Source organism: Ambystoma mexicanum, chromosome 2p (assembly GCF_040938575.1).
Source record: "Ambystoma mexicanum isolate Mex_15411 chromosome 2p, UKY_AmexF1_1, whole genome shotgun sequence".
Lineage (NCBI taxonomy): Eukaryota > Metazoa > Chordata > Amphibia > Caudata > Ambystomatidae > Ambystoma > Ambystoma mexicanum.
In genome coordinates, this window is record NC_090923.1 from 1,115,722,218 (window position 1) to 1,115,745,476 (window position 23,259).

A 23,259-nucleotide genomic window follows, 5' to 3' on the forward strand; every position below is an offset into this window, starting at 1 on the left:
ACTGGGCGATCTGATCCCCAGTGTTTCCTCCCCTGGTTGCGTATAGATCCATTCCTGACAGATTGCTCACTTCCCCCTTCCCTGTTGTTAGCTCGGAACTCCCTTGTTTCTCTGCTTCCCTCTCCATGTTCTTCCCACTTTGATTGTAAAGTGTTCCGTTGCTTGCCGAAGCTAGGTCTGCGCTCAATAAATACCCTAATAATAATAACAGTAATAATAATGATTATTCATTCATCACATATCTCGATCCACACATTATCAATCCATTAATTCATCCACCCACACTCATACTACTTTCAGCCCTTACCTTCTCATTTATCTATCTTGCGATTGTCATTCATTCGTCTCTCCAGCCCACACTATCATTCATCCGTTTTAACACTTAGGGCCTCATTAGCCTCATTATGAGTTTGGTGGTAATTCGGCAACAAATCTACCGAATTATCACCAAATTCATTTACTGTTACCACCAGTTGGTCCTGTGGATTTACCATGGGATTACAAGTGGTGGCAAGGTGGTGTTAATCACCTTTTTTGGAGTCCATGGGGCTTTGTGGGGATTTCAGTGAAATTACAGTGACCTGTAATACCGCTGCGGTAATTCCACTGATTGTTTTACCTTCAAGTGGAGGATTTAACACCAGCATGATATCAAACTAGGAATTTGCCGGTGCTGTAAAAACTGCAGTAATTCCGTTACCGCGGAAAAAATGTGGCAGTAGCAGATGTACTGCGACTTTCTTTGAAGCACTTTGCAACTTGTAATGAGTCCCTTGCCCATGTATACATCCATCAGCCTCACTCCCATTCATACACTGATTATTGATGCACCCTGACACACTCATTCAGACATGCGATCTCAGTCTCACTCGTTTATTCATCATCACATTCTCGTGGATTTCATTTGCCCACGCCCCCCTCGTCGCCCTCTCACCTACGTGTTTCCCATCTGCATGTGGGCGAACAACAAAAAGCTTTTCACTATGCAACAACCAAAACTATTCCCAATGTCTGTTATTTACATTGTGCAAAATAAAGTATGCTATAAGTGAAACAATGGGCCTCGTTAGGACCCTGGCGGCCACGTAACGAATGGTGCCGGTAAGGGACTGGCACCGTTCATTACGGGCCGCCCTATTACGAGGACTGCTGCGGGTCCCGCTAAGGAACGCCTGCTCAGACCCGGCGTCCTTAGCGGGACCCGCTAGCAGTCCAGGATGCTAACAACGGGCCCGTCATTAACGGGCCTGTTGTTAGCATCCTCCCCATTCCCATTGAGCCCTATGGGGGTTCACATGGGAATGGGGATGTACCGGGTCCGGGTCCCGTGAAAGGGATTTGCTGGACCCTCCAAGGTCAGAATGGCCCGGTAAATCCCCTTTTGCGGGACCCGGACCTGGTACCCGGTATGGGGGTAGCCATTCCGCTTTCAGCGGCATGGCTACCTCCATACATGTAATGAGGCCCAATACCCTAAACTAGTTGACTTTTATTTGCACTGCCTTTGATACGTAAATGGTGAACTGCAAGCCTCATTACAGGTATGGTGGTATGCCGCCGTTAAATCCGGCGGGATACCACCAAACGGTATTACCGTTATTGGCCATTGGTCTATCAGAAGTTCCAGCAGATTACAAGTGCCAGTAAGGGTACTTACTCCCGATTCCATGGAGTCCCATAGGACTCCACGGGGGGAGTTGCTGGTATTACCAGCAACGGTAATGCCGGTGCTGGTATTACCAGCAATTATTGCTGATGGGGTGGTGGAATTACCCCCAGCTCTTGGCTGAAGGTCGTTCCGGCCACCCCTTGGAGTTTGCCGGTGCGGACACCTGCCGGAAAACAGAATTACTGGCACGTTAATTCCACAGTGGCAAACTCTTAATGAGGACTGGCAGGGGATATGCACACTTATACAGCATAGTAACATATCATATTGATCTACACAGTTTCACACATCAGTTAAATGTTGTTTCTCCAAAATAACCTAGGCAGTTTCCACCACATTTTGTGTTGGGTGCTCGTTGAGTGCACGAATGCTCTGTGTGTGGGAACTTTGATTATGATAGGTGCATCCTATTCTGAAAGGTCTGTTTCAATGCAATTATTACAAATCAAAGCGTTGTTTTTTTTCGTTCTCTCTCTCGCTTTGCCCAGTGAGTTACCCCAGCGAGCAGCTGGGCATCCTGCCTGTGTCCTACTCGTCCGACGAGTCCATCCTTAACGACGAGCCAGGGGACCCAAGCAGCAACGTCATGAAAAAGAAGACCGTCTTAGCCATCTTCACTGTGGTCCTGGTCTACCTGGTGACCGGCGCAGTGGTCTTCCGCATGCTGGAGCAGCCATACGAGAGGCTGCAGCAGGACACGCTGGCCGCCAAGCGCAGCAGCTTCCTGGACGGGCATGCCTGCGTGGAGACCGAGGAACTCGACGACCTTATCCTGGTAAGAATGGGGGAGGCGAGGGAGCAGCTCTGGCCAATGGGCCGGCTCTCGCCGGATGCGAGATCCAGCATCAGATGTGTAGCCGAATCTCAGGATCAGGCCAAGCTCAGCCTCAAATAGCCCATCTCAAGCGCTCAATGTCATTTAAAACAAAAAGCAAAGCCCAAACCAAAGCGCTTGTCGCTCTACGGTATGGAGTCGGCACACAGCACATTGGCGCAATGGGTGCTCTTCTGACTCCGCCCCCCTACTTATGTCACAGCAGGAGCCAAGGCAGATCCTGGGGGCTCACCTCAGTGACCTAATCTGCTCTGTGGGAGCGCACTGAGCAGCTTAGATCACTGAGGTGAGCCCCCAGGTCAAAGACCCTGTGACTGAGCAGAAAGCACACTCTGTGACCAAAGCAGAATCCATTTGCAAAACACAATGATCAGCGACCCCCCAGCTTCGGGGGCTCGGTGATCGTTGCCTTTCCCAAATAAATTCTGCTATATGTAGTCTGTGATGGCTTGAAAAGTACACAAACCATAGTAAGTTATGCCTACTATGCTTTGTGTACTTTTCAAACGATTAAAGAAATTGTGGAATTTTTAAACTATTATTTTGAACATTTCCTTTGATCGGAGTTCAACTGGCAGCTCCACCCCCTCTGAACTCCGCCTCCTTGGAACTCCGCCCCCTCCATCAAACTCCACCCACACACCAGGCCTTGTGGGATCCCCTTCCAAATCTTTTCCATTTCCACCACTGCAAGGGAGGGACCCGGAAGGCGCATAGGCTTAACTAGCAGACTTTATAGGATGGTCCATTCAGGCTCGCTTCAACTTGGGCTCTTAATTTGGCTTTTCCAGGCGCCTAATGGCTGGGAAAGTCCCACCTCGCAGGCCCCAATGCTTAAATATGCCAAGCAGTGTTTAACTGTTCCCGCCCAAACTGCCACCACCAGACCCTGCGATCACAGCTGAGCTGACAGACCCACCAACTCACTCTCACATTTGCACTAACCCCTCAGAGGGGTTACAGGAAGCAATACATGAGTTAACCTAATATTCTAAAGCACCTTGGGGCCAATATCAATCATGACCCTCCTTTAAAGAGCATAATGTTGAGAACACATATAATGTGTGTGCAATGTCACCAGAAGCCTTGTAATTGATAGGATCGGAGCCATCTGACATTGGTATTGCCTTGTAGTGTGTCAGGTAGTAGGGTTAGTATTATTAGTGGTAGTTTGTCATTCAAATGGCGCCTTTATCCCATTAGAATGTCCTCAACGTGCTTGTGGGTGAACGCCCTCAGGGACCGGAGTCCAAGTATGTAGATTGTTGGAGTGAGTAGAATGCAGGTGGGCATTAGGCCGAGATAGGGGGTTAGGTGGGCTGGCCGGCTCCACTAAGCAACCCGCCATGGTCAGGCATACGGATGGGTGCTGGGTGATGGGAGCAGGGTCAGGAGAATTAGAGAGTGCAAGAGATTCACTACGTGTCCAGCTGGACTGAGTTTTGTCGTAGGTCACAGCTGCAGTCTGCCCTGTCCCAGAGTACCATAGTCCAGCATTGAATAATAAATGGCACTGTGCACAAAGGCACGGCAGAATGGTAACCATTGGCACATTTATACTTTGCAAAAGGGCAGGGGCATAGTATCGCATCCTAAATAGAATAACACATCGACAGAACATAGTAGACTATCCTTTTCCGGTACCTGTCAGCATGGAAATGTGTTATCTGCAAGTTTGCATAGTTGCGATATGGTGTGAGGTTACTATGCCAGTTGCCAGTTTGTGATGCGTGGGCGGCCTCGTTGTATCGTGACCGCATGCAAGGCTTAGTAGGACCGAGGTTGAGAAGAGATCATGTCAGTGGGAAGTTGGACTGCATAACCGAGCACACATTGCAGCTCCTGAGTTTGCACGCTGGCATAACATAACCTGAAATTGCATGACATTTCATAATATAGCCTAGCAAAGAATAACAAGGCATAACAAGACGCAACATGGAATGACATGGCATAGCATGGCGCAACATTGCCTCAACTCACACAATATGGCATTATCCACTCTACTGCGTAATTACTCCCCCACCTTAGGGGAGAGGCAGAAGGCTTCAAGCACGCATCTGCTCTGAGATGTCCCTGTGTAGAAAAGCACACACGAAGCGAATGCTCTTCATGGCCAGCAGGGGTGTTTTTGTCCCTTATGTGTCTGGATTGTCCAGGCGATCGCTCACAGCCAGCAAGGTCACAAGTACCGAGGGTATGAGAGGACTGCCTTTGAGTTCTGAGATGTACTTGTAAAAAGCTCAACGTGGAGTTCGTGACAAATGGTTGCAGCTGCGGTACGTTTGTCTAAAAGCGATTTGTTAGCAAGGCTTTTCTTTCCCATATTTTGTATTGAAAGCAACAAAGCTGCAGGCCTAACTGGTGTGACTGATTTCCACCTGCTGGGCGGAATCTCCTGCTTTATACAGTAAAGGACTCTACTCACTTAAGACAACGGAGGCACGATTACAGGTTACATTTCTTCTTTATTACCTCCAACCAGTGTTGCCAACTCCTCAGTAAGGAAAGTAGCCATTGGCTGCCCTAAAAGTCGCCAGAAATAGCTAAATGACATAATTGCCGAATTTGCATAATTGCCTACTCTTGCCCCCTAAAATGTATCGCTTTTACTGTGGCCCCTCCCCTTTCATCATTTCGTTTCGGTCCATCCCCTTAACCCCACCCCTGGGTCTTCTTCTCTGCCTCCAAGCTTCCTGCCTCACTGTCGATCCTTGGGCAGAGGGTTTGCGACTTGCTTCTGGAGCTCTGACTCACGCGAGCCGCTACTTCGCAAGCGGCATTCCTAGGCATAGCCACACAATGGCTTACATTGGGTAATATGGCCGTCTCTCAATTCTCAATTCCTGCCCACTTCAGGATCCATCTCCTGGGTATTATTACTGTCATTCAACTTTAGGTCCCGCCTAACGTGATACAGTTCCACTGGAGTGTTTCTGGGTGCAAAATAAAAGTTGTTTCATTCAATCGGCCGATGGTCTGATGAACACTTGTTGCTGAAACTCCTTAAAGATTAGCTGCATACATTGTTATCATTAACAGTTAACACCTCCCTTTTAGGTTCACGGTGTGTTTTCGCATTACTCCTGTTAGAAAACTGGCAATATGACCACACTTTTTTCTATTAGTTTGGAAACTTGCATAAATGACGCAAGTCTCCAAACCAATGGAAAAAAGTAGCTAGATTTATCGCTAGCCGCTTTTTTAGCAGAAAGTCCAAGTTGTCAATACTGTGTCCAACCTGAACTGCCTCCCTGTCCCCTGGCTCCTCCCCTTCCGTCCTTCTCACACCCTTGACGAGTAGACATGGTCTCGCATGATCCTGTGGCGTCCTCATTCCTTCCAGATCTGCTCTTGCTGGATGTTGAGCAGAGGTGTTGCTAGGTCTGGAAAAGATCCGGGGCTACGCTGATGTCGGAACTGTCGGGGCTGGGGGCTAGCTAGTCTTTTGGTTGTAGCTCCTGAGATTCTATCCGGGGCTGCAAACAAAAGATCAGGGGCTATAGCCCGCTTAGCCCCCCCCCCCTAGCGATGCCTCTGATGTTGAGCTTTGTCTTCTAGCTGTATACCCTGATCAGAGTCCATATTAATATTCTCTCTCTCTCTCTCTCTCTCGATAGCTTCCTTCCTCTGCTGGCCTTTTTAAGTGTTTGAAGAATGACGCATGTCTGGTGATCTCCTGGCCATCAGCTTGTACAGTGATCATAATACCTTTTTTGATGGTTATTGTGAGGGGAGTGATTGCGTATCGTGCATCTGGTTTCTTTTGTTGCCTTTGTTGTACTATTCCATTCTCCAATCATGAAGACTTTGGGCTTCCCTCTTCTCTTCTCATCTGTCGTCTCTTTGGTCTGGGTTTTTTCTCCAAGTCCCTTCCTCGGATTTTATCGTATTTTATCATCATTTTCACTTGTATAGGTTTACAGTTGAGAGAGACGTGTCTTCAGGCTTATATTTGATGATGGGTTCCACTGGTGTCCTTGTGGCGTCATGCGGCGTGTTATGATAGTGGCATAAGAATGCCACAGAGCTTGTTGAATTGGTATTCTCTCTGTCATTGCCCTTTGTATTGTTTTCTTAATGGAGGCCATGCATCTTTCCGTCATTCTGTTTGCTTGCGGCCATCACACTGCCATCTTTTGGTGCTGGAACCCCATGTGGGCTGCGAATTGTGTGACGCAGTGTACATTAAAGGGTGGTCCATTGTCCGTTTTTACAGTGTTTGGAATGACCCATTTGCTGACTATCTCGTCCAGTACTCCTACTATGTTGGACAATTCTGTTAATTGAATGGCTTGCTACTAGGAGATATCCTCCTTCTGACAGTGGCCCGTAAAAGTCGAGTGCTATGTGATGCCATGGTCCTTCTAGTGTTTGTTTGATTGTCAGTGGGAGTGGTGGTTCTGGCATCGAGCTGCATTGGTAAACAACACTGTTGTCCCATGTCCTCCACTAGGCTGTCCATATATGGAAACCATACCTGGTTGTGGTGAAGTTTCTTGATGTTCACAATGCCTCATTGACCTTCGTCAGCGATCTGTATTTTCCTTAATGCTTTTGGCATTACTAACCTGCATCCTCTCTGGAGAATGTTATGGTCTAAAAACACAAATTCAATGTGTACCTTGGCAATGCATTCTAGGGCTTTCTTATTGGCCTCTGGATGCTGTGATAATGTTATTGTAGTTCTTCCATTTGTAATCTTTCCTCATGTATGCATCTAAGCTGATGGTTGGATCTTCCGTTGAAATATTTGTGAACGTTTCCACAGTTAGTGCAGGTGGTAGTGTCTTCGCTGAGATGTATCTCACGTATCTGTCTGCTTCAATCCCTAGTGTGTCATCTTTCACCATCTTAGGATGCCTCGAAATGTAGTCAGCTGGATTCAAATCGCCTCCTGGCTTGTGAATGATCTCATAGTCATACTCTTATAGACGTATGTCCCATTTCTCAATTCGTGGTGGCACCTTCATTTTGGGATTGCCGAACAGGGATAACAGCGCATGGCGATCAGCATGAATCTTCGTCCGATCACAAAATGTTGAAAGTGTTCACAGGCCCAAATTGCGGCCAGGCTTTCCTTCTGCACTTGAGAGTGTGTGGTCTCGGTCGCCGATAGGGCCCTGCTTGCATAGGCATGACATGTTTGGTGGCTGACTCCTTCATTTCACTATGAGCCATTATTGCCCCCAATCTCACCGGACTGGCATTGACCATGATATCTTTCTTTTCAAATGCATGCTGAAAGTCCTCAACCCCTTAGAAAGGGGCTTCCTTCTTGAGTATTCGGTGAATTGGCTCCATTATAGTGCATAGTTCGTCAAGCGTTGCAAGCAGTAACCTGCTATTCACAGGGAAGATCTGACTTCGTCATCTTGGTTTGGTGGTAGCAGTTCGCTGATGGCTAGTACTTTCTCTGGGCCTACCTTGGCCTGAAGAGATGTGGCCATAGAATCTCAAGTGTTGTTTGTTGATCTCACATTTGCTTTCTTTGCATGTTAGACCAGCCTCTTGCAATGTGGTGCAGACGTTCAGCAGTGCATGGTCGTGTTCCTCTTGAGACATGCCAAAATCCAGAATGCCCTTGCTGTAGTAGAACATGGTTTTGAATGGCAGGAGGAGGCAACTGATTGTTTCTTGGAATATCTCAGCGTTGGGCAAAATACTGAAATGTTGTCTCTTGTATCTAACTAGGCCTTCATGGGTGGGAGTGTGGTGTTGGGTCTAAAGGAGGGGTGCAGTTTTGAGAACCTGATTGCCTTGTTGAATTTCATAATCATATCTTCTATGTTTGGCCCCAGGTGTCTTCCTCGTTGAATAGCGATGTTGTGAAAGTGCATGCCCATGCATAGGCCAATGTGGCCATTGTCCTTTGGTACTAGTACCAGAGGTGGCACCCACAGGGTCGGGTCCTCTGCTCTTTCGATGATATCATCTTGAAGTAGAAGATGTAGCTCTTATGATGACACACTTTATTGAAGGTGGAAACCAAGGCATCTAGGGTGCTATGGGATTGGTCTGATTGATTTGTCAATGTGCAGTTTGATAAGCGGGTCCTTCAGTTTCCCTAGCCCACAAAACAATTTCGGGAACATGGGCCAAACTGCTATTTGGGTATTGGGCAGGCTCCCATGGTGCATATCGTGGCTGCTGTCCTTAGGTGGCAGTGGACTAGTTCGGATTTATCATAGTGTATGTTGGTGAGGTCAAGAGCCTTAGCAGTTTTGTAGCTCAGCAGGCAGCGCCCGGCATGAGGGCGTCTTAGGACATGTATAGTAGCTGTTAGGCTTCTGTCTCTGTGGTGGAACATGCGCGTGAATTGGCCTAGAGATGTTAAGGGCTGGTTTGCGCGCCTTTGGTAAAAAGTTGCCTTGGGCTTTGTGACGGGGCATACGACGTGGATGTGAGCATAGTCACTTTCGTTCATTATGTTGACTGTGGCACCGGTGTCAACAATACATTTGAGGAGTCTGTCCTCCTATTCGGAGTGTCATCTTCTATATGAGGTATACATATTGAACTATGCAACAATCTTCGGGAGTATCTTGAGTTCCTTCATCTGTGATGTGGACATCCTCTAACGATCCAGTTACCCTTCGTGGATGAGGTGGCATCATACAAGATGGTATGTGCAGATATTAACAAGAAATTGATAGTTTAGGCAAACCATGACTATGAGAGATATGCCTTTAACCAGTGTCATCAGCTATGACATGAGACGGTGGACACATTTGTCATCAGACTCCAGAGGAAGGTTACATACTGCAAGTTTGAAAATTGCTCAAATGAAATAGCCATCCGCCTGCATATTATCGAAGGATGCACCTAATCCATATTCTGCAAACACCTATTCAAAAAAGCCACTGCCATTGGATGTAATCATTGACCTTGCATGGATCTACGAGAGGGTAGATGTCCAAGCTACTGCCATTGAAGCGCCTAAGAAGGGAGACACAATGGCAGCCGTACAGCTGGCACAACCTCCTTCTCCTCTGCAAACCCCTCCGAGACCACCTATGTACCCGCCGTCCTCGAACAGAGGACAAGCACCAAAATCATGCTACAGATTTGGCCTTACATTTCCACACAACGGGGTCAGTCAAGCCATTGGGCAACAATGCTCCAACTGCGGGAGGGGCAATCATTTGAAATCAGCGTGCAAGGAGGGTGTGCTGTTCCCGCAGACACGGATAGGCATACCCGCAAGGATAGGCATGCCAGATTTTGATTAAGTTGAGGGGAAGCATGGGGTCTCTCCCCACAATTCAGACCAAAAAAGGTAAAATAAATTAGATCAAATTTGATTTAGGTCAACTGTTTTAGGTCAAATAGGTCCAAATTGCAAAGCCTCCTCCCTCAGTAGATCAGACAGCTGACCAAAGGATGGAGTGGGAACCCTCTCTAATCATCACTGGGGAGTACAAGGGACATCTGCTGCAAGACCTACAACAGTGGTAGTATTCTCAGAGCGGATTGGAAGAGTCGAAGAGAGGGTCAGGAGGTTGTTGTAGTATATCTGAAAATGGAGGAGGTAGGAGCACTCTCGTCTTTACAGATATGGTCTGCGGTTTAAAGAATCAAGAAGTGAATCTTCTGTTACAAGCCTTCAACTTCAAGCTGGAGTATCGCTGAGGTGCTGAGAACCCAGTCCTGATAGATGTTAGCGACTACAACACTGCAGGTGTAAGCTGCTGAAGACACAGAGCCACATTTGCACATGATTATGGAAATATCACTGCTCTAGGCACTGGGCATGGACACAAACAAATGCATGCAAATCGTTCGATCCATCTTGCAGCCGGGCTAACAGAAGAAGCTGCACAGCCAGCAGCATCACTGGGAGTCTGAGGTTTCCAGCCATGGCCTCAGCACAGGAGAAACTATTTCAGTCTGAGCAAAGGCTACTCTTCGGAGGCTCGGGAATTGTCATTCCAGAGTCGCTCTCTTTTCGAGGGTCGTACTGGACGCTTCTGAAGCACACCAAAGGAATCCTCAAGTCCAAATCTTGCACAGGTGGAAAAGAGTGGTTTGCTCAAATTGATCAGCTGTTTGAGATATTCATTTTCACCTGCATCACGTGTGAGTCCACTGTCACGACAGATCACCTCCACTAATTTTCACTCCGGGGAGGTGAAATGCTGCGGGAAAAGATCAGTGCAGATTCCGTTCCCTGCCAGAATTGACACACATCCTAGCAGCTTGGAATGACTATTCTGGGCACCCATAGCTAGAAGCAGTAGGATCCACCAGCCCGGAAGCTGTAATCCAAAAGTTGGAAATATTAGCAACCCATTGTATACCAAACTGATAAAAACAGACCGTGGCACACCATTTCGAGGCTGACCATTCTATAACTGCCTTCGAATCAAGTATGCCTACATCACATGTGCAGGCCACAAACCAATAGAGAACCCCAGGATGTTCACGAGAGCCCTGAATAAAATAATCTATGTAACCCGAAATGGGGGTGAGTTTTCGAGTCAGAACTAAACTGGTGTATACTAAGATGTTGCACGACTCCACAATCCACCAACGGTTGTGCCTCAGCAACCCGCACGCTGCCCACACTACTGCCTCACTCATAGCAGGGCGTACAAAGGGCAGGTGCAGGCATTTTGACTGCCCCATGCAAAAGGTAATTTTGATGTCCCCTCTTACCTTGACCATCGTTTGTTTGTTTGTTTATTTTATTTATAAAGCGCTCCGGACCTGGGAGTAAATGGGCGCTGGTACATGTTACAAATCACAATACATGGTAATTAACAGTGATACTTTTAGCAAAAGTTATATACAGAGAGTACAGGCCAAGGCCAAATTAAGACATAACTGGTACATGTACAATATATACAGATAGTAGCTGTGTCTTGCATACTAATTGACTTTGTGCCAATAGCCACCCAATGGCATGCAACACTGCATGAAAACAATGGTTTACACATTTTATAGCATGTGTAAACCATTACAAAACCACAGATTTACCACAGTTTATAGCAATGTTGCACAACATGTTCATCAATGTACATTCTGTTTGCAAAGTGTTTACAAGGATGTAAACCCTGGGCAAACTCTGTTTACTAGGTTTTGCAAATTCGTAAACCATAGTTAGGTTTTAAAAGTTTGATGCAGTTTTGTAAACAATAAAAGCAAGGTTTACAACACTTTACAACAGTGCTGCAAACCATTTACAAACTTGATGTGTAGTTGGTGTTTGCACAACATGTTGCGGAGTGTATGTTAAATTTGCAAAGTTCTTCTGCTTCGTAAACCAGGTAAACCTAATATTTACAAAATTCTAGAACTTGACGTCCAAACGGGCCTGCAGAACAACATGCATTTGTAAACCAACATGTAAACCAAAGTTGTACAAAATAGTTTGTGAAGCGTGTAAACCAAGGCAAACATATAATTTCCTTGGTTTACATGGATTTTACAAAATTAGTAAACTCTAAATTGAATGCAGTGCAAATGTGTTCGACTAATTCAAGGGCTTGGCCAGGCCGCCCGTACCATGTCAAATAGATCCACATACCATATTTTTTTTATTATTTTGTTAAGACAGTATCAAATTAATTCACACTCATACATGCAACGTCTTTCACATTTAGGCAGTTTCTGAAACATCTCTGATTTAGAAATAATGATCATATCAGGCAGGATAAGAAGCAATAACTACCAGGCATGCCATCACCCCAAGGCGCAGCTATGCAGACACCCTAAATTCTGATTTTGAGAATGCAATGGCTGTCTGTGCATAATGGGTGACTGAAAAGGGCGGCAAGCATCTGCAGAGTATTTTAAGGTACCTGTTACTAGAAGTATTTCCCTTTTACCCTTAGTAACAGTGAGCTGTTCTGATTGTCCGCTCTGATTCTCCCGGGTTTGGTAACTATGCCCAAAGCATTGTAGAAACCATCACAATGGTGATTGCTCTTCTCACACCTCACTTCAAGTTGTTGATGTGGTTTCATAGCGTCACAAATGTGTTGGTAAATCGCATGCAGGGCTACAGCGCCTCCATTCTGGTGCAGAGTTATGGCACTTAGTGCCGGTAATACAGCTGTCATGCAAAGCGTATTTTTTTGCTGAAGATTTCTTGGACCTTGTATGCTAGAAGATCTAGGCTAACCAATTTAAAGTTTTAGCTGCAACGGTTGCATTAAACACCATGTTTTAGGCAATTCCCTGACTTTATTGTATACAGTGGTCCCCTATTTTAGCAATCCTAAATATCTAGATACAATTGGCAATGCAAGTGTTGCACGATTCCATGATGTTCGTAAGATACGTTTTCATATTGCGTGATGTTTGTAATTTACGTTTTCATATCGCTTAAGGGTACAAATGAGTACACGGGATACTGCATACCTCACAATATCTTTGAGGCCGCACTACAACACAATATACTTTTTCATTAACTCTTGCGTTCATTCAACTGCAGGGGCGTTGCTAGGGGGGGGGCTAAGGGGGCTATAGCCCCTGATCTTTTGGTTGTAGCCCCGGATAGAATCTCAGGAGCTACAGCCAAAAGACTAGCTAGCCCCCAGTCCCAACAGTTCCGACATCAGCTTAGCCCCGGGTCTTTTCCAGACCTAGCAACTCCCCTGTTCAACGGGCAGCTACTGACTCCACCACCACATTTCAAGGGTTCCTTCCTCATTTGCATGGCTGCTCTATAACTGGGAAAGTGCTATACACAAACTCTGCCAGACTAAAAATCAGCTGTTAAGTGTACTCGTCCTTAGCACGATAGATACAGTGTGGCAGTGCAAGTTTCACTCACTCAAAAGGTACCATATGCAGTTGCAGACCAGACTTCTCTCACACCCGGCATAGTAGTAGTGCATGCTTCCCTCGTGCACAGACAATGCACAGCAGGGCAGGCACAGTGCAAGTGTCCTTCATTAGCAGAAGAGGCACATCACAGGCTTCCGTCACATGCACAGAATAGGGAGTGCACAGTCAGCAGCAGTGCAAAATCACCCCACACACTAAATAGGTGGAGTACAGGCAGCAGCCATGTAATCTGCCCATATACGTAATGGAAAACACACTACATGTACATGTGATGAATCCTGTGGAGTCATCACTTTTTCTCCGCCCAAGATCTCCTCCCATACGTCCAGGTGACCTGATCCTGACCCTAGGGGTGATATTATGAGTGAGGATTGTGTGGGAGGAAATGGTTGTTGGGGGAAGGTGGTGACCCCATCAGGAGAGATGCATTATTCTTCCCTTTCTGAGGAAGAAAATCTTATAATTACTAAGTTCTTGATGGCTTGTTTTCACCATACAAATCCCTCCCATTGTAAAACCCTTCTGCAAAACCTCATATACACATAACACAAACCTAACATCTCCCATCTCTGATGTTTTTGTTCTAAACAAAAATCCCAAACAATATAGTTTTCGAAGTCCCAGAAATCATATGCACTCCATCTCCCACAAAGCCTCAAGTACTGAGACGAAGAATTAGTTAATCTGGATTAAAGGAAACACCAAACCAAACATGCAGACTAGTTGTTGTAAGGACGCCCGGGGGCATGGGACATTTAAAAATGGTGTCCGCATTCAGACACCAGGAGAAGAAGGAAGCAGAGCCGAGGGAGAAGGCAGCGGCACGGGAACGAACCATGCTAGAGAAGGCAGACCTTTTCAAACTGCTGCTCGCAAGCATTTCCGGCGTGGCGCGAGGGCACACCAGGGAACGTGGGAGAACCGTTGAATAGCCAGCAGCAGCGACAGGGCTACCAAGGACGCAGGCTTGCTTGAGAAGCAGCAGACTTACAGGCGGGTGAATGCAGAGCTGGCAGGAGAGCTGGGAGATGATCTGCAGAGCGGGAAACACCATCAAAGAGAGGAAGCTTCACCGCTGTGATGTGCCACGAGTCAGGATGCTGCCAGACACTGGTGAGTCTACCCAGAGCCATTGGGGACACCAGGGCGTACCGACAGGCATGTGAGCAATTAAGAAACTGTTTTGAATACCGACCAAGTAAAATACATAGACAGAACTTGCACAAATCCTCATGAATGAGATGTCAATATGGTTGAAAGTTGGAGCAAGTATTACCATGAGCAAATGAATACTAAGGAAGAAGTTAAGACAGAACTTGAACAAGTCTCCACATATGAGATTTCAATGTGGGGAAAGTTGGAACAAGCAATACCTCAAAACAAAGCAGTATAGACACAGTAGAGTAATACAACTGTGCTACACTGAAAGACAGTAAACTTAATAAAGTCCTGGTGAAATAAACACATCAGGCAGTGAACATTTGTGGGTGGGTATGTGAGAACCCAGAAGGTGTCTCACCCGCTAGTCCCCAGGGGTCTCTCTCTCTCGCCTTTGGATACAGACCCTGGGGGTGGACAGGTGGGGGAGGATCACTTGGGTGAGGGGTCTTCAGGGAGTGGGTGTGAGATGCCTGATGGCGAGACGTGGTATCCCTTTGTTCCCTGCAGCACCTTTACCACATTCTACCCAGTAGGATTTATGGAAGCTCTACCACCCTCCCCTTTCCTGTCTCGAAACTGCTGTTCCTTTGTGTGCCTTGCCTCGCTCAGAGTGTGCTGTCGTGCTCCGCCTTTTATCTGTGTAGGGAAATTTAATCTAAGTCAGGTGTGAATGGTCATCCCACTACTATGGTCAGGCAAGGTCAGGCAATTAGTGGTGACCATTCACACCTGACTTCCATTAAATTTCCCTACACAGATAAAAGGTGGAGCACGACAGCACACTCTGAGCGAGGCAAGGCACACAATGGAACCGCAGTTTCGAGACAGCAGCTGAAGGAGGGACGAAAGATGGCAAACCGTGACGGGTGCATAAGGAGGGAGATACCTTTGGCCTTTCTGGCGGAAAGCCATTACTTTCTAGACACCTTCAGATTTCAGAGTATAAGTGTCACCTGAATCTGTGATATCTTCGTCAGAGAACGTAGACTCCGAATCTCCACCCTCCCCTGACTCCTCACCTTCGTCTTCCTTCCAGGAACCCTTCTTTTCTTTTCTTCTTGATCGCTTGATCTTGATTTATGTAGGTAAGGACGGCCACGGAAGGAAGCCACCGTGCCACCAAACAGGTGACCAGGGCCCCCACACCCCCGGGAATGCCGAGAAGGGGAAAAAGCCCTAAGGCACAAAAAACCCCTGAGCAATCACTGTGTATCTCGGGAGATATGGAAAACAGGACACTCTTGGAGATGATGTCAGACCGGAAGCGTGGATCCGAAGGAAGTTACTGTAGAACCCCCGGAGGGGGGTGCAGTCCAGGCGGAGTGAGGATCAGAACAAAGGGAACCAGGTAGAGGATATGGAACAAGGAGAAGAAGGCAGTCCAATACGCAGGCCGGGATCTGGTACACGAGGAGGCAAAACAGCAGAACAAATCCAAACGGGTAAGAAGATGGCAATCCAATATTCAGGCCGGGATCTGGTACACGGGAGAGCCAGGCAAGAGGAATGCAAACAGGTAGGGGAAGAAAACAAGAATAGGGAGAGAACTAGTAGAATACAGGAAGGCAGAAAATCGGAACAAGAGGAAAAAATGGGAAGGGGGGAGGGCTAGCAAAGACAGGAGGGAGAGCGAAGGGGGGCAGAAAAAGGGTTAAGAAGCAGAAACGAAAAGGAAACTAGATGAAAGCAAGCGGAGATAGCCAGAAGGGAAGGCTGGGATCCGGTCGGTGACCGGGACCCCAAGCACCAAGAAACGGGCGAGAGCAGGAAAGGCAAAAGCTATACAGCACTAGCGGAAGCGTTGCGATGCGTCTGCCCGAAAGGAGCAGGCTTTAAGCTCTGGGTCGCGTTGGCGTGCAACCACTAGAACGGAACTGAAGGAGGGCGTGGCGGGAATGGCAGCCGTCTGCGACGGCAGTTAGCATCTGCGCCGCCAGCGGCTCCACAAGCGCCACCTGCTTAGTGGCATGACAATAAGGCCAAGAAACAAGACTGAAGAATCCTGTATTGTGTGTCGGACATACCCGGGGCCCTCCTGCACGGCTGATTGAGTAGGAGAGAAGCAGCAGCCGCTGTGGTACGGTCCTTGGCTCCAAGATCAAAGCAAGATCAACACAGCCGGTGAGTTGGGAAACCGCTGCAAGACCGGTCTGTGTTGAAGGCGAGGTTGCAAGCGGCAACATTGTATAGAAAGAGCAAGGATAAATATTATTGAAACGTGTGATGAAAGATGCAAGGACAACCTAATGGCTGATGGATGTTTGAACTGTAATAAAGAAGATACAATATTTGTGACAGAGTGGTCCGGCACCACAAGGGTGCTCAATTGAAAGTCTCTGTAGGATATTCAAGCAAGGAGTGGCAGAAACAAAAGTAAAAGATAAAGAATAAGAATTGGTATGAATTGAAGTGGTCCTGTGACGGTTTTAGCAAAACCCATGGCACAATCGAAAGTCTTTGGTTTTTGATACACGGGATCTGAGACCGAATGAGGGGATCTGTTGTTCAAGCCCGAACAAGGGAGACCAACTGTGAACCTTGATACAAAGGGATCTGAGCCTGAACTAGGGGGATCTGTGGGCCGAGCACGAATGAGGAAGACCAACTATGAACATTGTCTTAAAGGGATCTGAGCCCGAAAAAGGGGGATCCGTGGTCCGAGCCCGAACGAGGGAACCTGTGAATGTGAAAATCCTGATCAGAAAGGAACTTTGGTGTTTGTTTGTTATGCCAGGCCCTCTGCAATAAGAGCATGTCATTGGGAGAGAGACTGTGGCAAAAGGCGCTGATACCTTTGCTTTGAACTGTTTCCTCGGTGGCCAAAAAGCCAGAGTGTGTGTGAAGCTCAACCGTGCCACCTTGTCCCGTGCTGAAATTGTGGGCAAGGGAAGCCAACTGTTCAACTATCCTGACATATTATTTCTTGAACACTTTTCTTTTGCCTACATTGTTGTCCCACACGTTTTGTATTTAGAAGTAAGGATTGGCAATAGGTTTCTTAATAGAGGCCCTTTAATTTTGACAGAGACTGCACTAGGACTGCATTATCCTTATTTGATGGTCGTAGCTTGCTCCCATCCTTAGATTTAGGATTCGATAGGCATGCAACCAACACATGGAAGTTCAATGAACACCCTTGCACTGTGATCACTTCTGTCTGTCTTCACTGTTTGATACCATGCCTTCCTTACGGGTACCTGGTAGAGAAACATACCTGGCAGCCGAGTATACCAGGGGATCTAAAATCCAGATGAAACGAAGTCCTGACACTCAAAACACTAGGCAAGTTGAAGTTGAATAAGCACGTTAACCTTGTGGGAAGATACCTGGCAGGCGAGTATACCAGGGAATCTGTGGAACCTACTAAAGGATCCTGGCAGGGAAGTATACCAGGAAGTACACCAAAGTCATAGGAAGAAAATTACTTTGGCAAAACACATGGTAAAACAAGTATATCAAAGGCTCTAAAAAAACAGACAAGTGGAAGTTGTGAAATTGAACATAAACCTTTTTCCTGTTGAAATCGAAATACCTGGTGGAAGATATAAGCAAAAACCTAGAGTTCACAGGAGGATTTCCGATGTACAAGTATGTAGGGTGTCTGCTAAAATATCAAAAAGGTTTAAGAGAGCCCTATGTGAAACATCTCATTGTGGAAAAGATCCCTTTGGTTTGTAAACTTGGTGCAAAGAAACCCAAAAAAGAACTAAATGGTGTGGGACATATGGTTTGTACAGAAACTTCCTGAACCAGGTATAAGGAACCAAAGAGACTAATTTGAGAGAGACACGTTTTGCCATTGTTAAGGAACTGTTGTTTGCAAGAAACATTTTTTGCAATCCTTAAGAAACTGTTGTTTGAAAAATACACTTTTACCCTCCTTAAGGAACTGTTGTTTGACAGAAATACTTTTGCCATCTTACTTGAGATATCCAGGGGAAGGGAACCACCCTCTGGAGCCAAGGATTTCTCCTTGGAAAATAATATTTTTTTGTTGGATGTATCTGTGCGCTTTAATTGTGAGTACTTTTTACCCAAACATAAGCCCGAGACCTTTTCCTTGCACTTTTAGATGTTGGTCAGAGTAAGGACAGTTTATATAATTTTGACGATGAGACACAGACTGATTTTTAGTTTTAGTTTCCTAGGTAGGGAAACTCTCTTTAGGATCGGGACAGAGTGGCATTCATCCAACCTTTTTATTTTAATAAAGAGGTCTGCTTATGAAAACATTACAGGTTTGTGTCCACCTCTCATTTCTGACCCCTCGCATACAGAACAAGCAGTAACAGTACAGGCGCTCGTAAAGGAAACAGGTGATGGGCACTTTGCAAACATATAGCCTTGGCAGCAGAACAAGATTACCTCCGACATATAACTGGCACAGCATGGAGAGGAGCATGTGCATCCAAATATTCGGGGTTTGGGGATTTCTCCAATCTTTGTTGGTAAATTGTAAAGGGAGCTATACATTTATTTTATTTTATTGCATTGCTTGTAGCGCCAACCTAGCTCATGAGCACCAGAGCGCTTCATAATAGGATTGTGGCAGAATTGGACTTGGCATTTGACACAGTAACACAGTACTGTTGGTGGAGGGGGAGAGGGATTGTTATTCCTCTGGCATGTGTTGTAGAAAGAGACACGTATTAGTGTTTGCGGAACTCGAGGATGGTAGGGGCATTTTGAGCCTCTACCGAGATTGAGTTCTAGATGGTCGGGGCATGGCAGGGGAACAACTGCTTGCGAATCTTCTCTTTGCAGGCTAGCTTTGCCTTCAACCATTTGATAGTTTTGCAACATGAGGTGTGAGAACCTCCAGAGGTGTGGTGTTTTGCTGCCAAGTATGTTGGTGTTCCGTTTGAGATTGCTTTGTAGGTGATAAATGCAGTTTTTAACATGATCCTGGCAGGGAGGGGGAGCCTGTGAAGCCTGTGCAGTGTTGGAGAGATACGGTCAAATATAAGGGCACCTGTAATGATGTGAGCTGCAGCATGGTGTGCTGTTTTGAGGGGGGCCTGGTGTGCGGTTGGAAGTCCAGTAAGGAGTATATTTTCCCGATAGATGTATGAGATAACGAGGGCTTAGACCACTGTACAGAATTTGTTTCCGGGGAATGGAGAGTTTGATTTTTCGGAGAGTGTGGATTTGTAGCCATGCAGTTTGTGTATTTTTGCTGTGTACTTTTGGAAGGAAAGGCTACTGACAACAATGAGTTTGACTGCAGAGGGGTGAATCCTTCTAGGCACAGGTCATGCAGCCATTATTGCACGAGTTGTTGTTTGGTGGGGGGACTGATGAGGGCAAATTCGGTCTTGGTCGGGTTCAGTTTAAGGTAATCATTTAGCATCCATGTTTAGATAGTAGCCAGGCATTCACAGAGGCGAGAAATGCCCTGGGGGCCACTTACCTTAAGGTGCAGCTGTTGGATGGCTTTGTTGGGGGTCATTTAAATGAGTTCCCATGGGTTACATGCATAGATTGAAGGTGATTGATGAGGGAATGGAACCTTGGGGGACCCACACATGATTGGGTGTCGGTTGAATCTGAAAAGGCCATATGTACAACCTGGTGCCTGTCGGATAAGTAGGAAGCAAACTATATTAGGACAGATCCACAGCAGCCCCTCCTGTCGGCGAGGAGCGAGAGGAGTATTTGGTGATCAACTATGTCAAAGGCAGCTGAGAGGTCTAAGAGGACTAGGAGACACAAGTTCCCAGTGTCAATGATTCTGAACACATCGTCCACCCCTTGGATGGTTGCAGTCTCAGTGCTGCATTTTGGGCGGATGCCAGACTGGTTATCGCGGAGGAGGCCAATTTGGCCGATTTTGGCAAGTAGTTGCGTCGCAACTACTTTCTTGATAAGCTTTCCCATGAACGTGAAGCTTGTGATAGGTCTGTAGTTGGCTAGGCCCTCTGGGTCAAGCAACATCTATTTGAGAATGGGTCATATAAAACGTGTCTTCAACATGTCTGGGAATGCACCTTCACTGAAGGAGGCGTTCACAATACAGAGGTGTGCGTTATGTGCTGGACCTGGGAGATTTTTAATGAAGGAGGTTGGGAGGAAGTGGTCTGTGTATGTAGTGGGTTTCAGTGAAGCAAGTGTGTCTGAGAGATCCTTAGGAGAGAATAAAGTGAAGTCTGTCCGGGAGAGCAGTCCCTGGGGGCCGGGGTGGATGGCTTGCGGGGCTCTGTCTATTTTTGAGACATCGAGGTGGCCTCGGATTTGATACATTTTGTTAATGAAGAAGCTGTTTATTCCGGTGCATGTCTCTTGTCAAGCCAGCACCTTGGGAACAGGTGTGGGCTTGGAGCAGTGCTTGACTACTTCCAATAAGGCTTTGCTCGTGTTAGAGGCTGCCTCAAAGGAGGAAGGTGTAGTAAGCAGACTTGACCCCAGAGATCATGTGTCTGCATTGGGTACACAGAGATTTGAGGGGTGAGAGATCCTCTAGGCTGCAGTCCTTGCCTCACCGCTTTTCAAGGGCTCTGACAGGAGCTTTGTTTTAGGCGCGCTTGGGTGTGTACCAGGGTGCAGACTCTTTGACTTTACTGTGACTAGACTTTAGTTGTGTGCGGGCATCCATTACTTTGGCAAGGTGGTTAAATGTATACAGAAGGGCTGAAGCATTGCTTGTGGTGTGGGATGTTGTGAACATTCCCCCTAGTGTGTCTAGCGGGATATTCTTGAGGGATAGGCACTCAGAGCAACGGGTAAATGGAGCTAATAGAAAGAACATCAAACATCACATTTTGTTGAAGGAGGCATGCCGAGGTGCTGCCTCTCAAGCCTCTCCCGTCTCTTTTGCCAGTAATCCGTAGAGCCTATTTTACGATTATTATTATTATTATTATGATATAGGAAATTAACACAGTATTCACTCCTATCACACAGTCCTTGCAAGCTCTGTTTGCAATGCACAATGCACACATCACTCCTGTTGGCAGTCTTCACTAAACTTCCTCTATTATTTTGCCTCTGGGGACTATCCTGTATGTCTTCCCTTCATAGCTAAATAGTTTGAGGAACAGTCTATCTTTCCCTCATACCAATCCAGACTACCTGAAGCGCGTAGAAGTCTGTACCACAATACACATTCTCATTACAACATTCATGGCATGCTTTTATCAGTTCCTATAACTAAATCATCTACCTGAAAGTGGTTTAGAGCTGACAGTCTAACTTTGCTTCATTTTCTACTCCAGCAGGACGATATGCCAGAGTGACATTGTTATATAACTTTCCTTATCCAACAGAATACAGTGCTTCCTCTCTCCCTCATCCACCTTCAAACAGTCCTTCTTATACTTTTTTCTCTTCTTAAAAGAACTTGCTTTTCCACCACACCACCCTTTTTCTCATCCTCCTCCTCCCACTACCCTTTACTATCCCCTTCATTCTCCTCCCGCCAACCCTTCCTTTCTCCAATTGTTCTCCCTTCAGCCCTTCCCTCATATAGCTGCCGAGTGCCCCTATGTGGTGTGTATACCTTTTGTCAGTGATAGGTTTTCAGCCAACAGCAGTTTCCATTCTGGGAGTTGCAGTTTCATTTTACCATTCTACAATATGGCCTTTCGGAAACTATAGGTCTACATGTCCCAGAATGCAACGTTCTTGTACTTGGCTAAAATGCCAGGCTTGGCAGCCGCTGGCACCGCTGATATGGACCAACAGGAAGCAAGTCTCATCCTTCTTCCTTTCGTTCTGTGCTGTTCGTCTGTGAAGTCTTCCTCTGTCCTCTGTCCCTGCTCCCCTCCTTTGATCCTCCACCCATCTGCTCTCGCTCTCTCTCTCTCATTTGGTACCCATCAGCAAGTCCATCCCCTCTAATTCACTCCTAAGCCCTTTGTTGTCTTTCTCTTTGCTGCAGTGTTTGTTCTCCACCACACCCTTCTCTCCTTCACCTCCTATACCCCTCGTGCCTTCTCCAGGATTTTGCTCCCCATCCTTTCCTTACGCCATTTCTTTCTACACCCACTCCTTCTCCCTGCCTTGCCCTTCTTGCAGTGAAGCTCTGATGCCCTCCGTATTCGGGAACCCCGCTCTCTTGCCCCACTCTCCTTCCCCCATAATCTGGCTTGTAAGCTTTGAGTTGCATCACAGAGGGGACATATTATGGAAAAAGTTTGTCATGGCGCTGGCCTGGGCCACCAACCAAATCAAAATCAAGCTTCTGCATGCTGCTGAAGCTAGGCTAGCCCTCAGCAAGCATACAGAAAGGTAAACATATGCACACACAAAATGTGTTATGGGGTAGCGTGCATACTGTTTGTCTAGTATTTATATAGATGGCCAATCTGAGAAAGAAAAGGCACAACCTAACCTGTCTCGCTGCCGTCTGGCCTGCTGGGTTGTTTAACTCTGACTTTCAGTTGACTGTGCGCTTACCTTCAATGTTTAGGCATGGATGTGGCCTGGGCCTGGGAGACAGTCAGGCACCTCTGAGCGCCAGGAAGGTGCTAGCATTACAGTTTCCATTCTCGAAAATTGTTGGTCAATAAACGTATTGCTAGGCACAATGCACTCGAAATCTCTCAGCCCGAGCAGAGAATTAAAAGGGTCTGCTTTTTGCCAATGTGTTGGGCAGTAGAGGGGTACAATATGTCCTCTCCTTGCCCTCACCCCCAAACCCCCTCACTTCCCCATCATAGATATGTCATGCAAAGATAATTGTGAAAACAAACTCCACAAAGTGAATTAATGTATCAGCGCAGTGTGACTTGGGGGGCATATACTTATAACTATGTGTAACTATGTGTAACACGTTATTATGTACATGGATGTTTGCTTATGTGTA

The 23,259-nt window shown here is 46.6% G+C and overlaps 1 protein-coding gene across 1 annotated transcript in view; it reads left to right on the forward strand.

The window, feature by feature from the left end:
• The window catches only part of KCNK4 (potassium two pore domain channel subfamily K member 4), a 239,978-nt gene that overhangs the window by 120,988 nt on the left and 95,731 nt on the right, over positions 1 to 23,259 (forward strand). Inside the window, exon 2 of the mRNA XM_069645142.1 lies at positions 2,158 to 2,444. Coding sequence (XP_069501243.1) covers positions 2,256 to 2,444 — 189 coding nt within the window. The 5' untranslated portion in view covers positions 2,158 to 2,255. The remainder of the gene's footprint in view (positions 1 to 2,157; positions 2,445 to 23,259) is intronic.